This window comes from Pteronotus mesoamericanus, unplaced genomic scaffold, assembly GCF_021234165.1.
Source record: "Pteronotus mesoamericanus isolate MK-2021 breed Mesoamerican mustached bat unplaced genomic scaffold, CSHL_Meso_final contig_42, whole genome shotgun sequence".
In the NCBI taxonomy this organism is placed as follows: domain Eukaryota; kingdom Metazoa; phylum Chordata; class Mammalia; order Chiroptera; family Mormoopidae; genus Pteronotus; species Pteronotus mesoamericanus.
Genome location: NW_026555157.1, coordinates 14,070,819 through 14,087,869, shown reverse-complemented (window position 1 = coordinate 14,087,869; position 17,051 = coordinate 14,070,819). Strand labels below are relative to the sequence as shown.

The 17,051-nt window shown below is 37.5% G+C and overlaps 1 protein-coding gene across 5 annotated transcripts in view; it reads right to left on the bottom strand.

Annotated features, from left to right (window-relative positions):
• The window catches only part of CMSS1 (cms1 ribosomal small subunit homolog), a 370,489-nt gene that overhangs the window by 7,884 nt on the left and 345,554 nt on the right, over positions 1 to 17,051 (bottom strand). For all 5 annotated transcript variants that reach the window (XM_054577359.1, XM_054577358.1, XM_054577361.1 and 2 more), the window contains exons 3-8: positions 12,061 to 12,132; positions 10,286 to 10,415; positions 6,540 to 6,599; positions 5,272 to 5,374; positions 1,877 to 1,937; positions 521 to 608 (exon numbers count right to left, since the gene is read on the bottom strand). In XM_054577359.1, coding sequence (XP_054433334.1) covers positions 521 to 608; positions 1,877 to 1,937; positions 5,272 to 5,374; positions 6,540 to 6,599; positions 10,286 to 10,415; positions 12,061 to 12,132 — 514 coding nt within the window. The remainder of the gene's footprint in view (positions 1 to 520; positions 609 to 1,876; positions 1,938 to 5,271; positions 5,375 to 6,539; positions 6,600 to 10,285; positions 10,416 to 12,060; positions 12,133 to 17,051) is intronic.

The window sequence follows — 17,051 nt, the reverse complement described above, 5'->3', positions numbered from 1 at the left end:
TATTAGATCATTAGCAGGTTAGCAAGCGGACGTTGTCTGGAATACTTTCTGGGCAAAACGCTAAAAAAATGCATTTGAGAGAAATATTCTAGAATACCAGTATTTCATCCACAGAAACTGAATTTTTGTTTCAACATATTTTTTTATACCAGCTCTCAAGTGGAATGGGAGTCTTGGGGAACAAAGACTCAATTAAGTGAGAGGGAAATGCTCAACACATCCAGTTCTACAAATTCCAGAGGGTACAAACTGATGGGATTAATTGTAGATCCACTAATGTGCCTACAGCAATTGAAATAAGGTATTTGGGTGGGCACATGCACTGCAGTTTGCCCCAGTCCTTATCATTCCCTGCTCCGTTACACCTGCTGGCCGACTTGAGAGACTAATGGCTGAGTTTCCAACTCCTGAGTTAACACAGAGATCTGGTTTCACTCCGTCACACATGTGGTATCCGAAAACTCACATGGGGGTAAGGCAAACTCCCAGCTCGGAAGAGTATCACTGGCTCTTTTCATACCTTGTTTAACGAGTTCTTTAATCCTCCCTGGAGTTCCTACACCCAGGTGCATGGCACGCTTCTCCAGCAACTTTACCTGCTCCTGGACCTATTCCAAGATGGAAGAGAATAAAGAGAAGTGTGATATTGAGGCAGACTACCATTTATTCTCATATAAATGTGGCCTTCGTCCACAGTTCCTAACTCCCAACTTCCCAAGCCCTTGCAATTTCCTAAGTGTTGAGAGTGATAAAGCTGTCTTTCGTTAATTTGAATGAGGTGACTTTTGGAAGCACCTGTGGATGAGGACTGGTTCCAGGAGAACCAAACATATAATTTGACAATTGGAACTTTCAGTCCCACCTCCAACCTCCAGAGAGAGGAGAGGGGCTGAAAGCGGTATCAATTGCCAATAGCCAATGATTTAATCAATTATGTCTATGTCTTGAAACCTCCAAAAAATACTGGAGAGGAAGGGGTCTGAAGAACGTCTGGGTCGGTGAACACGTGGAGACTGGGGAGAGCGTTGTGCCAGGAGAGGGCACGGAAGCTCGTACCCTTCCCCGTACCCTGCCCTATGCATCCCTTCCCTCGGAATGTTCCTGAATTCCATGCTTTTATAACAAACCCGTGATCTAGAAAGGAAAATGTTGTCTGAGTTTTGTGAGCTGCTCTAGCAAATTACTTGAATTTGGAGGAGGGGGTGGTGGGAACCTCTGTTTTATAACCTGTTGGTCAGAAGTACAGGTAACAGCCTGAGCTTGTGACTGGTGTGTGATGTTGGGGGTTGGGATGCATATGCAGTCTTGAAGTGCTGAACCCTTAACCAGTGAAATCTGATGGACCTCTAGGTAGATAACATCAGAATTGAATTGCATTGTAGGACAGCAATTTCTTGGATATGTGAGGAAGTACCCTTCCCGCATGTTTCAGAGAGTCATTAGAAAGTGCAATCACTCATAGGCCAATTTATAGCATTTTATCTTAAAGCTAAGAAAGTTAAAAAGCAAATGGGTCTACCCTTGTCTAGGGTCTACCCTTGTCTAGGGTCAACTTCTAGGGCAAAGAAGGTTAACATCAAGATAGAAGAAAACCGGTAAATCTTCAAAGAATCCGGGGGTCAAACCTCAGGTTCTATAGAGGAATCTCGGAGCGCGGAGGAGCAGAGCAGCGACTGCTGCGGGGAGAGGGGGGATGCAGAGGCAGAAGGCAAAGAAAACCAGAATCGTTTTAAGTTTGTTATTTAAGGAGGCACCAAAAAAAATGCTTGACAAGGAGATAAGCGGAGACTGGAGGGAAAAGCTGAGCTCTAGGAGTGGCCCTGAAGGATCACTAATATCTCCTGTCAGGAGATATTACCACAGGCCCTTTGCTTACCTTTATGTGCTTTGCAAATAATTTTATGACTTTGCTGTCTCCTCTGAATGATGTCATCGATCTAATGAAAAGGAATACATTAATCCATATAAAAGTCACTCATTCTGGCTTTGTTGGCAACTTAAGTATTAAGTCTTACTTTATTCAAAAGGATATGTGCATCTATGTATGTATATATGTGCATGTGTATGTGTATTCTATGTGTACACACACATAAAAGTCCTGAGGTTTTCAGGTTAGCCATCTCTGAAATGAAAGTGGGGTAGCCTTTTAATCAGGCTTATAACTCTCACATGTAAGGTCAGCTTCAATTAGGTTCTCTTGATTATTGAAACATGGATCTGCGCTCTACTTGCAAAACAGAATTTCTGTGTTTCAGGTCGCTGGCAGCAAACTTATCTTCAAGCTCTGCAGTATACTTCTCATACAGTATTTGGTTGTGAGAGTGACTGGGTTGGCCAAAAAGTCTGTTCAGTTTTTTGTAAAATAAAAGACACATTTTTCATTTTCACCAATAGCTTTACTGATTTGGATATTTTGATCATGTCGGCTGTCTCCTGCTATTGGCTTCTAGTGGGTAGAGGCCAGGGGTGCTGCTAAACATCTTCCCGTGCATAAGACAGCCCCGCAGCAAAGAAGTACTTGGCCAGAATGTCAATAGTACCAAAATACTTCGCAAACCACTTTTGACACATTTGATCAGTCACAGCACCTTCTCCATACACTGCAGAAATCTTTTTTTTTTTTTGCATTTTAGTTGTGTTTTTACCTTTCTTGAAATAATAAAGCATACATGCCGAAACTGTTGTGTATCTTCTTCCATTTCAATGTTAAATTGGCTGCACAAAAACTCATCAATTTTGATGTTTTTTAAAAAAATGCTTGCTGAAGGTACTCTAAGAAAATTGTTTTGAATGAAGTTAAAGACAACTAAACACTACTAGAGCCATTGTACGGGAAAAACTAAATGAACTTTTTGGCCAGCCCAGTATCTTACAGCAGTGGTGCCAGCCCGTGCTCTGTGGAGCCCAAGGGCATCGACAAAAAGTTGTCTGTGGTTTGGGGGAGGCGGGGGGTGACCTGACCGGGAGTAGCAAGAGGGCTCATGTCCTTCATTAGAGCAGCCCCACTTTTATTTACTTTGCAGAGTGAACTTTTTCCATAAAATTTTATATGCAGAAATGCTTTGGATATAAATGGGTATAAAATAACAAAATCTTTTAGTTGATGTTTGGGGCAAGAACGAACATGGAAAAACTGCTGGAGAATATTACTTTCATTTATATATCATTATTATGTTTTGGGAAATATTATTGACCAATAGGAATCTACTATTTTGTAAATAGTAAATCACATTATATGAGTTCATTGCACTTGATCTTTTACTTACACATACGCTTTCTCCATGGCAAGGTTAAGTAGGAAGACAATTTAGGGGACATATTTAACATAACTCATGGTTTTCAAGGGAGCAGATATTCTTACAAAGGTTAGAATTATTCCCCATTAATCTCTGTGAATAGGGCTCATTGTGCCTGCTCAAAAATTACCTTTTGCAAATCACCTAACATAGAAATGGATCCTAGTATTTGCTTGGGGACACGGAAAAACACTGAGAATTGGTAAGTCAAGTGCGACAACATAGTGCTTTTATGCCCCTCAGAAAGGCATTTATGCACAGAAAACACTCAAATCAATTTGACAACATGTTTTTAAGAGGCCACCTTGAGGCCAACCTCTTTGCCATTAGCGTTTGAATATGAAGTAAGTTATGTGGTTGTAGATTTTAAAACACTGAAAAGTCAATGTAAACCCTATGGTTTCAAATACAGCTTCCCAGGAGCAGATGAAGTCTTGAACATCAATTATGTTTAGAACAGAAGTAGTTGAAAGATCACTTTTGTGTGTGCCTAATGGGGAAAGGAGAGTTTGAAGGACTATTAACAAAGCTTAATAACAACTACTTTTCTAAATTTATGATCAGATTAGTTCATTTAGAAAAATAGATTCTAAATAGCTACCAAGTGTCTACATTTGCACCTACTTGATAAAGTTCCTCTTTCTTTAGTATAGCTTAACTCGTATAACTTAAATTCTTCCTTTACTTTGTCTTGTGTCAAAACCTGGCACAGACCCTGCCTCTGGGAGAGGGCACGTCTCAGTGAATCCCCTTTCACTCTGATGGCTCTTCCCTGAAGGCTGACTGTTACCCTAGACCCAGTAGGAGCCTTTCCGCGTAGTCTACAGTAACTACAGTAAATGAAAAAAGTATGTGAAAGCACTTAGGAAAGCACTGACAAATTATCTTTAAAACATAATTTTTACATTTAAATTTTGGTCCACTTGGAATTTATCTTGGTATAAGTAGTGAGATATGAATCCAACTCTATTTTTCCACATGGCTACCTACTTGTTCCAACACCATTTATTAAATAATCCATCTTTCCCTACTGATTTGTCACCTTTGCCATATGCCACATTTTCACAGATATGGGCCTATTTCTTAACTTTCATTCTGTTCCACTGATCTGTCTGTCATGCATGTGCTAGTCCCATACTGTTTTAATTTTGAGACTTTGTAATATGTTTGCTTAAAAATCTGGTATTATAGGCATAGTATCTTTTGCTGAATTTTCCTGAGGATCTATTTCTTCTCATGTGAACTCAGAACCAGTTTAGTATAAAAACAATTCTTTTGGAGTTTCTTTGGGAATCTGTGAAACTTATAGATTATCCTAGATAAAACAGCATCTTTACAACATTGAGTCTGATTATTGAAGAGTCTAGTATGCCTGTTTGTTTATGCAAGGTCTTCTGCATTGTCCGTATAGTATTTTCTTTATACAGGCTTTGGTAAGTTTACTACTTGGTGTTTTTTCTTTTCTTATTTTAAATTAGATCTTTCTTCTATTTTTTCTTCTAACTGGTTATTGCTCCTATGTTCTCCCTGTTTTCACCCCTGCCCTCTACAAAGTGTGTTCCCCACAAAGCAGCCAAAGTGATTCTTTAGAATGATTATTCAGATCATTCTAACTGTACCTTCTGCCTAGAGTGCTCCTAGATATCTGCTTGGCTTTTTTCTTTACTTTGTTCAAGTCTCTGCTCAAATGTCCTCTCCTTGGAGAAGCTTTCTGGGACCACCCTTTTAGGAGAAGCCCCCATCCACTTCTATCCCTTTGTCATGCTGTATTTATTCTTGTATAACTTATCACCACCTGACGTTACAATGCATATTGATTTGTTTATGGTCTGTGTTCCTGATTGAAAGTTCTAAGAGAGGGCGGACTCTGTTTGGTTCATGCTACGTAGTCCCTCTCCAGCATACAGAATGTATCAACCTGGCACATGTCAGTTATTCAGAAAACATTTATGAAATAATAGGTGAAACTTCCAACCTAATGAGCTCCAGGGAGCGGACGGCAGAGCTGCAGATGATCAGCATTAGGACTGATTTCTTCTCAGTATGGTTTTTCCGAAGTTTTGCCCACTTAGGGCAGACTGAAAAAAAGACCATAAGAAAAATATTATTCTAAATATGGAAAAATAGGGCCCCCAAAGTTGAGTGTTCTCCAATTACTTTTTTGTTAGTGTTTAAGTAAAATAAAATACAATGGACACTGTTTAGATTCCATTCTTTGGTTAGTCTAGGCATTAGATTAAAATGAAATATCATTAACTTACAACACAGAATATATATTATGCCAAGTAGCTAAATGTGACTAGTTTCAGGACTAAGTAAGAAAAGTTTGGAATGATGCATTTGCAATATTTTAATGTGTTTGACGCTTGAAGGCAAGGTTGACTAGGAAAAGAAATCTGATTCAATAATGTTAACATTTAAAGGGGCACTGGGCGTAAAATACAAAATGAAAATGACATTAAAATCATAGCAAACATTTGTTAAAGAGTGACATTGTGCTAGGCACTTTACACACATTCTCTTGTTTGATTCTAACATAGTGAGGTTGACTTGATTATCTTCATTTACATTTGCTGAATTTGAGGCTGAGAAAGGTTTATGAACTCAAGTTGAGTGTCATCAGAATTGCTTAGAGTTTGAAAGAAGACTGCTAAGTCTCTACTTCTAAACGATTTCATTGTTGGTTACAAATAAATGACTAGCTTGTGTGAATAATCTAGTTATTACTGACTATGACACAATATATACCGAAAAGATCAAAGTAGATTGACTATGTAATGCCCAAAGTCTGTCAGATGTGAACAGAATTTCAGAATCTCCTAGCTGGGACAGAGGTCCGACAGTCTACTTCCTTATCTTTCAGTTAAGAAAATCTAGTCCCAGAGAGTACTTAGTGACTTGTTCCAGGTCAAACAGGAAATTAGTGAGACTAGACCACTAGTTAGTATCTTGATTCCTTGACCGATACTTTGAGTGTATTATAAAACAAAATGAGACCAAATTCCAAATTACTAAAGCCAGAGCAAAACAAGAATAAACTTAAATAAATAACAATTAATATCAAGAGGGACCTAAAAAACCCTCCATTTAAAATCCACTTAAGGTGGAAACATTTTTTTTAAAAGGTGGAATCTTTTTATTTTAAATGTAGTCTTGAAAGTTTTTATTTTAAAGAGATTGAACTTCTGTTTTAATGTAATAACAACTTGGTGAATGACTTTTTTTAAATGAGAGTTTACTTACTTTCTTTTAAGTATGATGAAAGACTATGAGTCAAATCATTGGCCTTGAGGAAACAGGAGTCTAAAAACAGGAGAAACATGCTTTGTAGAGAATTTTGCAAACACACACATAATAAAAATAGATTAAATGTGAATAGTGTTTACTTGAACAAGGTTGTAAAACATTAGTGATTTGGAGGCTCACTATATAAAGTGTTGTCTAGTAATTAAAACAATAGCAACAGCAACAACAAGTAAACTTCAACTATCTCTAGTTTCTTAGAGTCGTGAAATAAAAGCTATCATATTTTTCAATGGATTAATGAAGCATCTTTTTTTGACATCCACAGAACAGACAGTATACAAAGGAAAAGCTGAGTCAGCTAACAAATCGATGTAGAGGTGTTCCAACTCACTAGTCAACATAAGCATGCAAATTAATACATGATGAGATAACTTTTACGCACACAGTAGAAGGGCCACTGTTAGATGTAAAATACCAAGCATTGTCTAGAATGTAGGGTGATGGAAACTCTTATGAACTGTAGGGGAAGGTGTAAACTGGTAGAGCTATTCTGGAAAATAGTAAAAATAGGATCTATACCACCTTATGACCGTATGATTACATTTCTGAGTAAATAATGGAAAGAAATTCTTGTGTGGCCTGTGAAAGGACATACACAAGTATAGTAACTCCAGCATTATTTGTGATCGTGGGGAACAGGAAGCAACCTGGGTGTCCACATCTGAGACCATCAGTGAGTAATAGGTGAGAGATGAAATCAGCGGAATACTATGTAGTATTTAGAAGCACTTAACTAGATGTACATAAAGCCGTATAGGCATATATCAAAAAAGTGTTAAGTTGGGAAGACACAGAATGAATGGTCCACCACAACATCATTTAGATAAACTGTAAAATGTACACACATACAGCAACATGACATATTTTACAAAGACATATACATTTAAAAACAACACAGAGTGAATGCCTATAGAGAAAGGAAATTGGAGCATGTTAGGGAAGAGTGGAACTAATACATCAAAACACAACACAGCACCACAGTAAAAGGCAATGTAACACTAAAACATGGGACTTGCTCAACCAATGACAATCATGGTCTAGCTATTATGTAGTGTTATTAACTCTGTAACTGAGATGGGTAAAAAAGCAGCATCATGTTATTGTCCTAATTCTTTCCACAAGGAAAAGTTTTTCTATAACCACAGCAGAGTGCTAGGGAGTAAATTATTACTAAATAAAATGACATTTACATTATAACCTAGCATTTATAACATATTATGTGAGTAACACACTTCAAAGACGTTGCCTCCTGTACTGCTGAAGAGCCTTGGATGGTCTTTAAAACTATAGTTTCCCAAGTCTGGATATGATGAGATTCACCTGGAGAGCTTTACAAAAGATACAAATCCCTGGGATGGACCCCTTTTTTCATAGTGATTTGGAATTCCTTGGGGGCGAGCCTGGGAGTTTGCCTTTTAAGTTGCCGGCTGGATTCGCTGCAGCTAGCCCTGGGGCATGTAGCACTGATCTAAACCGCAGTGCAGCTCTCAGGAGGACAGCGAGATTCGCTCCAAGTGACTCCTGCCTTGAAACTCTAATTAAGTACCCATGTGCATGACATTAACAATGTACAGTGCACGATATTAATTGAAAAGACATGTTCCTGCCCTACAGACACAAAAAACCTCAAATCAAAACCAAGTTACACACACGGCAAACTAAACAGAAAAAATACTTTATTATTTTTTGCGCCCTTATATTCATTCCCCTTCCTGAGCCTGCACCAAGTAACGTATGGTGTGTCCCCCGGTGTGTCCCCGCCGTCACCTAGCATAGACTTCTTCTGTGTCCGTGGTCCCATCAGTGTAGTGACGGGACTTTTCTCCAAGACCTTCCTATGATGCTTTTGATCACTGTGAATCAGAATGGCCTAATGTCTTAACTGAAAATGAGAACCTGTCCTTTTTAACTGTAATGGTATTTGAGACATATTTACCATTTTTTCCCTTTCTTTCTAAACCAACACATGACCACACATTCTTGCCTATTGTATTACTAAACTCTAATTCAGCAATAATATAATGTAAACTCACAATGGAACTCAAGTGACTCCTTAAAGGTATCTCCTGACCTTCACCTCTCTACAGTTCTAGGAAATTAAGGTTGATGATGTTCCATGAGGTTACAGAGCTGCAGTGGTCCCATTATCTCACGAGTCCTTCCGAAGTAGGAGGTTTACATACCCTAACAAAACACTAGAAAGAAAAATTGACCACTGAGCCATAGTAAAACCACACTTTTCAGTTAAACCTTGCACAGAGGCTTTGTTGTAACACTTGCTCCCTGAGAAAGAACAGTCAGGGCCTCGCTCTCCTCCAGAGGAACTGCTGTGCTGGGAAGAGTGGTTTCTAACTGCCGTTGGACTGCCTGGGCTCAGCAAGTCAAAACCTCTGGATCTCGCTCATGTGGAAATGCACTCCTTCAATTCCCTAAAGGCGTCCCTTTTGGAAAGGAAACAGACAGGGCACTCGTGTCTCTAATCCAATGTGCATTTTTAAAAAAAGTGTATCACGAAGGAATTATAAAAATTCAGGGAATGGGCTGTTTTTCAGCTTCTCAAGCCTCTAGAAAGCATAAAGTTGAAATGGAAAAAGGAAATCAAACTACCCTTCACGTTTTCTAAAATCAGTATTAGATATCCCTCATAGTCTATAAATAGCTCATCTCAGGCATGGTACCCAAACTGTGGTTTGAATTTATAACAACAGCTCCTCAATCTCTGCCCAAGAGTTACAGGATGTTTCATAAATTTGAAATTAATTAAAATAAGTTGTTTTAAGAATTTTGCCATATCTTTTAACTTAATTATAAATACTCTAACACAGTTGATTCCAAACAATACTAGTCTGAAGAATCACCGAGTATGAGGTCTTGCTAAAAATGCAGAATTCTGTCCCTATCTTTAGGTAGCTTGCTTGGAAAGCTCTAGACTGGGACCCAAAAACTATCCTAAAAACAAAAGCATAGTTAGAAATCCATGATAAGAGCAACAACTAAGCTTCTAATTAAAGCTAACATTCTTGTCTATAAAGAATGAATAATTTCATGTTTTATATCTGTACTTTTAAATGAGTGATTTAACTTTATTTTTATTTAACATCTATTTTCCTTAGGGACTCTTACTCCTTGAAGAATCTGCTAAAACAATGCATGCCCAACAATTAGCCCTTTGAATAAAAATATAATTAAAATCCCTCTATTAGATCAAACAAACATTATTTAGCACCTTAGTAAAGAATTCATCTAAGAATTAAAACTATGAGGCTGAGGAAAGGAGTATCCACATGGGGAATATACAGGGCCCGGCACAAATAATGTCGCTTTTTTCTATTAAAAAAAGCATTTATTACAAAATCATAAGCAAGTAATTCTGTAACATAACACTATCATGCTCAAGCACACCATATGACATTTTAGATTAAATGTTCAAATTAAAACTATACATTATTACACCCATATTATTACCCTACCAGCCACACTCAAGCAGGCCTTAACTTCTGCCAGACCCTGTATATGATGTCTGACTGAGATACTTTGCCATAGTATAAAGGTGAATCTGTTTTGCTCCTCTTCATCAGGAAAATTGCTAGCAAATAACAATTGGTCCTTCTGAATGACTAATCTCAGAATAGTAAGGGGAAAAAAGGAAACAAAAACAAAACAACCAAGAAGCCTGGCTGTACCTGGTAGCTTAAGTTCTTCTAATTCAATCACTGAGCGATTGCTGCTGTAATAGTCCTTCAGTAGTTTCTGCAGGTCTTCAGGTGTCCCTGGTTTTGGCTCTGATTTTGCAAGAATGTCAGTAATTTTCTTCTAAGATGCAAGAGGAAAGAAAAAGAGGGAGGAAAGATTTTAGAATGGCATTTGGCTTAGGAGATATTGATTCCTCTTGCATTTTAAACTGCACACAGTTTTTGGTCATGGTTGAGGATGAATGGGAATAAACACATTTGAGAAAACTGGACAGATACTTCTTGGACATTACTGCTTTGAAAAATGAATGGGTGACCTCAAAGATTCCTTGTAAGTCTTAGTTACAAAGACTTCTAGGAAAACTGACATTTTTAAGGCACTGACTCTCACTTTGGATTTCTGGGGTTAAAGTTAAAGCTGCAGAAGCCATTTGAGCATAAGACACACTGAAAAAAGGAACTTTTAGACCCTCAATTCTCAAGTCTTGGGAGACAGTCTTAAAGTTGTCCTTGGGAACTCAGAACAGGAAATATTGTACAACATCTATTTTGATCTGGATTTGTTTGTGCAGCACGTACTGAATGCCTGCAATGTACTAGGAACACACAATCTTTCATCACAAACTTCTCTTCTCATTTCCTTCTACTGTTTCACCAAAGATCTAGAAAGAGCCATTCCCCATCCACCCCTAGTCCCCAGCTTTTTTTCCTCCTTCCACAATATCCTAATTTTTACACTACTGCCAAGAATGGTCAAAGTCCTGTCAAATGAAGTAACTTTTAAAAAGATGTCATCAGTGGGCACATATTAGCATGACCTCATCCAAGGCTAACCTATCTAGCTAGGCTCTGACCTTAAGCCACCAAGAACTTAACACTCCTGAAGGCCATTAATGCACAAACTATCAAAGAGAAGTTAAAGTTACTTCTTTAAGGACTTGCCAAACCTCAGCCAATTTGGCATCTCCTATCTTCCTACTTGGCCATTTGCAAGCAAAGAAAACATATGCACACACACTACAGTTTTCTAAAAGCTTGCTGTTAAGTAATTGGTTTGAGTCCATCTTCTTTCCTCTAATCTCAATCATATTTCCTCTGCTGACTTCAGCAGTAGACCCTTCCTGGCAGGGAGAGAATTACACTCCTGTTTTCACAACTGTGGTGGAAGGTCAAAGCTAACCACACTTTCTCCAAGTCTGAGCCATAAGAAAGTTTGTATAGGAGCAACAGAGTCTTCCTTCCATATGCTCACAGGCAAGTATTAAAATGCAAGGGGATCATTTTGCTTCAAATTATGGTTCTAAATGAGAGTCAGAAATGCCTTATACTACCTTCGTCTGCTTATCATTTTCTCTGTTAATACTCTAAGATAAAAGGTTTTAGAAATTGAAATGGTTAAGAAAAGGACATTAGTATATTTCTTTCCTTGGACAGAGTTAGAGGGGCCAGCGGGCAGGACAGCTCTGGGCCCCTTCTAGAATTAGAAACCCATGTCTGACTGCTAACCACAGTGAAAACACAGGGCGGGGAAGAAAGATGTTTAGTGCTCCACAAAACTGAAACAGGAATCAGGAGGATTTATTTTTAACTCCAATAGAAACACTTATTACAAGCGATCTTTGGAAAGTCACCAAACCTCAATGAATCTTACAATTTTTGCATCTCTAAAGTGGTGATTACAATAATTGTTTCATCAAAGTACACTATACATAAAGGTGATGAAAACGATGTAGGGCCATGCTATTGTAAGGAATTAGTAATATTACCTTTTTCCTCTTCTTGGTCTTGGTGGAATCTTCATTTGTTTCCTTTGGTTGTACCAAGAAACATTCCTTAGGCTGCAAAAAATACAAATGAGAAAACTTTCCTCTTAGCATGATGAGTTGTCAACTAATGGTACCAATCCCAAAGTACCTACTGCCAGAAATACACTTTTCAAAGTATCTTGGTAATATTCTACAGACAGAGGGATGCTGGAAGATCCACTGTAGGATATTACACGGCCTGGAAAATCTTTGAACAAAGGTCAGAATGTGTGAGTGCATGTGTGTTTGGGGTGGTGGTGCAGGGTCTTAAAGATTAAAGACAACAGCCAGGTCTGTGAATACAGGCAGATAGAGATGTGATTAAAAAGAAGATGTGACAAGCAGGTTTGACTAGTTTGACTGGCGTTTTCCATGAGCTATCAATGTGTGAGCCTATATTTTCAAGTCACTCGTTTATTATTTTGTTTATTACTTTGTTATTCTTTCCTTTTCTCAATAAGCATAGAAAATCTGAAGTAGAATATATTTAATTATATTTTTATAAAACCTGCAACCAATGTCTTAGCTATCTACAGTGACTACAAAATGAATGTTTCTACTGATGGTCTGAGAAACCTCAGCATCACGGCATCTTGATCCGTTTTGCCTGTTGTCTTGACCCCTGGGTGAGCACCCTATACAGTTCAGTGCTATTTTTACCCTGTCTTTTTTTTAAATGTAGAAAAACAGGAAATCTGGACTAAGGCTTCGATTTATAAAATAGAATGCCTCAGATTCCATATTTATTAATCATAAGCAGGAATATAAAATGTTTCCTGTGCTGGATATTTTATGCAACATTTTCAAACAAGTTGCCAAGTAAGATGTAAAATGTAAGTGAAAACTTATTCTGAATTTTTCCTTAAGTTTCCATTCCAACTAGAGAGTACTCAGTTTAAGCTGGTAAACTACTAACTAAAGCAATTTTGTCTCCACTGGTTCTGTTTAAAATGATTACAGACAAAGCTTTCTCTCCAAGTTTGCAGACAGTCTGCAGATTAAGAACGCCTATGGCCTGAAGCCAGAGAAGAGATACATAATGCTACATAATTTCTTCAAGACACAGGGCTGGGATCCGCAGCTTCTAGACTCTATTTCAGTTAGTACAGAAGAAGATTCAAAAGGCTCAGGATGAAAGTAATATGGAATCTTGAAATTTTAGCTTCTTCACAGTTAAAACAAACAAACAAACTACAGAAAGCAATTGCATCATAGCTAAAGAATAAAAAGATATTACGACCTTTCTTACTTAGAAAGTTAAGCTGTCTTGTGGATGCAGCAGATACATGCCAGTTAGAAACTGGGCCAAGGCCACTAATATGTCACAGAAGCTGCCAGATGGTCGTAAGAGTCCAATTATACACCAGGCCAACATTCAACTCATGCTCCTAAGGCAAAGGCCTGGATATGATTAGCAATCCCTCAAGGCATACTGCAATATCTTGTCACCAGTATCAACTTGTTTGGGAAGCAGATGTAGGTAGAAACTTGTTCCATTTTCTTACTTAGCAAATGGTGGTGCTTTTTAAGGTATGTTCAATGTGCTGGGTTGCATTTATGAAAGATTTTACAAAGCCAATCAACTCAACATGACACAAACCTGGAAATGAACTCAGTTATAAGGATACAGATTATGGAAGAAAAATAAAAATGTAATTCTGAATCATGCATAGGAAAGAACAAACATATTTGATGAATTGCTCTAGTCAAGATATAGGATCAGGTTACATGTTAGGTTCAAATTCTTAGATCATACTAAAGAAAATGCAGTATAATATATGTTTTCTGGAAGCAGTTACTCCAGCTGGTTGAGGTAGGGTGCTAATGAAGAAGCCAAGTTTATTGGGTCAGTCTCCATAATGGTGAGATGGCTTTATGAGAAACTACAAATCCACAGTATTGAAAATGCCTAAATTAGCTGTCTTATGAATGCTGCTATTTACCCTCAGAGAGACTAGAAGATATGGAAGACACAAGCCAGGCTAACTAACCATTTAGGTTAACCAATTCCAACAGTATATGTTTTTGATAGTTGATAAGTAATGTCATTATACAAAATATAGTATTTTCAATATATAGCAAAATATGTAGTTATTTAAAAATTTTTAAAATAATCTCTATTGTAGTTTTTTCCCATTACTAGTCTGTCCCCTGGTATCCACCTTCCCCCAGCAATCATCACACTGTTGTCCACGTCCATGAGTCCGTTTTCCTTTTTGCTCAGTCCCTCCTCCCCCTCACTTCCTCCCTCCTACTAGCTATCATCCCGCTTTCCATCTATGAGTCTGTCCTCATTTTGCCAGTTAGTTCAGTTTCTTCATTAGATTCCACATGAGTGGAATCATATGTTATTTGTCTTTCTTTGACTGGCTTATTTCACTTAGCATAATTTCCTTCAGGTCCATCCATATTGTTGGATAAAATTTTCTTTATCTTTTATTTTTATGGCTGAGTAGTATTCCATTGTGCAAATGTCCCCTAGTTGTTACAGCCACTCATCTATTGATGGACATTTGGGTTGATTCTACATCTTGATGATTGTAAATAATGCTCCAATGAACATGGGGAGCTTATGTTCTTTCAAATTAGTGTTTTGGGCTCCTTCGGATATATTACTAGAAGTAGGACCACTGGGTCAAAAGGCAGGTCCATTTTTAATTTTTTGAGGAATCTCCATACTCTTTTCCACAGTGGCTGCACCAATCCACATTCCCACAAACAGTGCAAAAGTGTTCCCTTTTCTTCACATCTTCACCAGCACTTGTTTTTCAATTTATTGATGATAGCCATTTTGACAGGTGTGAGATGGTATCTCATTGTGGTTTTAATTTGCATTTCTCTGATGATTAGTGATTTTGAGTATCTCTTCATATGTCCATTGGTCATTTATATGTCCTCCTTGGAGAAGTGTCTCTTCAGATCCTTTGCCCATATTTTATTGGGTTGTCTGGGCTTTTTTTGGTGTTGAGTTTTGTAAATTCTTTATAAATTTTGGATATTAACCCTTTGAGCAGATGTATTGGTGAATATGTTTTCCCATTCTTGGGATGTCTTTTTATTTTGTTGATGATTTCCTTTGCTGTGCAAAACTTTTTAGTTTGATATAGTCCCATTTGCTTATTTTTTCTTTTGTTTCCCTTGCCTGGGGAGATATATTGCATATGTATTTGCTACAAGCAATGTCCAAGATATTGATGCCTGTGTTTTCTTCTATGATTTTTATGGTTTTGGGTCTAACATTTAAGCCTTTGATCCATTTTGAATTTATTCTTGTGTGTGGTGTTAGATGGTGGTCTAGTTTCATTTTTTTGTATGTAACTGTCCAGTTTTCCCAACACCATTTACTGAATAAACTATCTTTAGCCCATTGTTTGTGCTTGCTTCCTCTGTTGAATATTAATTGACCATAAAGGTGTGAGTTTATTTCTGGGTTCTCTTCTGTTCCATTGGTCTTTGTGTCTGTTTTTATGCCAGTATCATGCTATTTTTATTTCTGTGGCCTTATAGCATAGTTTGATATTAGGTAGGGTGATTCCTCCAACTTTGTTCTTTCTCAGAATTGCTGTTGCTGTTTGGGGGTCTTTTGTGATTCCATATACATTTTTGAAATATTCTAGCTCTGTGAAATATGTCTTTGGAATCTTTATAGGAATTGCATTGAATCTACAGATTGCTTTGGATATTATGGACACTTTAATGATGTCAATTTTTCCTATCCCTGACCACCATATGTGCTTCCACTCATTTTTTTCTTCTTCAATTTCTTTCAGTGTCTTGTAATTTTCCAGCTACAGGTCTTTGACATCCTTGGTTAGGTTTATTCCTAGGTATTTTATTCTTTTTGAAGCAGTTGTGAATGGAATTGCTTTCTTAATTCCCCTTTCTGTTAGTTTGTTATTGGCATATGAAAGTGCAAGTGATTTCTGGATATCAATTTTGTTTTCTGCTACTTTGCTGAATTCATTTATCAGTTCTAGTAGTTTCTTGGTGGAATCTTTGGGGCTCTCTATGTACAGTATCATGACATCTGCAAATAAGGACAGTTTTATTTCTTTCTTTACAATTTCAATGCTTTTTATTTCTTCTTCTTGTTTGATTGTTGTGGCTAGGACTATGAGTACTACGTTTAATGAGAGAGCTGAAAGCAGACATCTCTGTCTTGCTCCCGATCTTAGGGGGACGCCTGTAGTTTTTGCCCATTGAGTATGACGCTGGCAGTGGGATTGTCATGTATGTCCTTTATTTCATGTGTAGGTATTTTCCCTCTATTCCCACTTTTTAAATCATAAATGGGTACTGGATATCAAATACTTTTTCTGCATCTATTGATACGATCTTTTTTTATCTTTTATTTTATGTAGTGAATCACATTTATTGATTTGCAAATATTGTACCAACATTTCATCCCTGGAATAAATCCCACTTGATCATGGTGTAGGATCTTTTTGATGCATCACTGTATTCGGTTTGCTAATATTTTGTTGAGGATTTTAGCACATGAGAGATATTGGCTTATCATTTTTGTTCTTTGTAGTGTCTTTATCTGGCTTTGGAATTAGGATAATGCTGGCCTCATAAAATAAGTTTGGGAGCCTTCCCTCCTGTTGAATTTTATGAAATAGTTTGAGAAGGAGAGGTGTTAATTCTTCACAGAATGCTTGATTAAAATCACCTGTGAAGCCATGTGGTCAAGGGCTTTGGTTTGTTGGGTGATCTTTTAAATTACTGCTTCAATTTCAGTAAGTATAATCTGTCTATTCAGGTTCTCTGATTCTTCCTGATTTAGTTTTAGAAGATTGTATATTTCCTGGAGTATCCATTTCATCCAGGTTGTCCAGTTTGTTGGCACATAGTATTTCCTTACAATCCTTTGTATTTCTCTGGTGTCAGTTGTTATTTCTCCTCTTTCATTTCTGATTTTATTTATTTTGGTTCTTTCTCTTTTTTCCTTG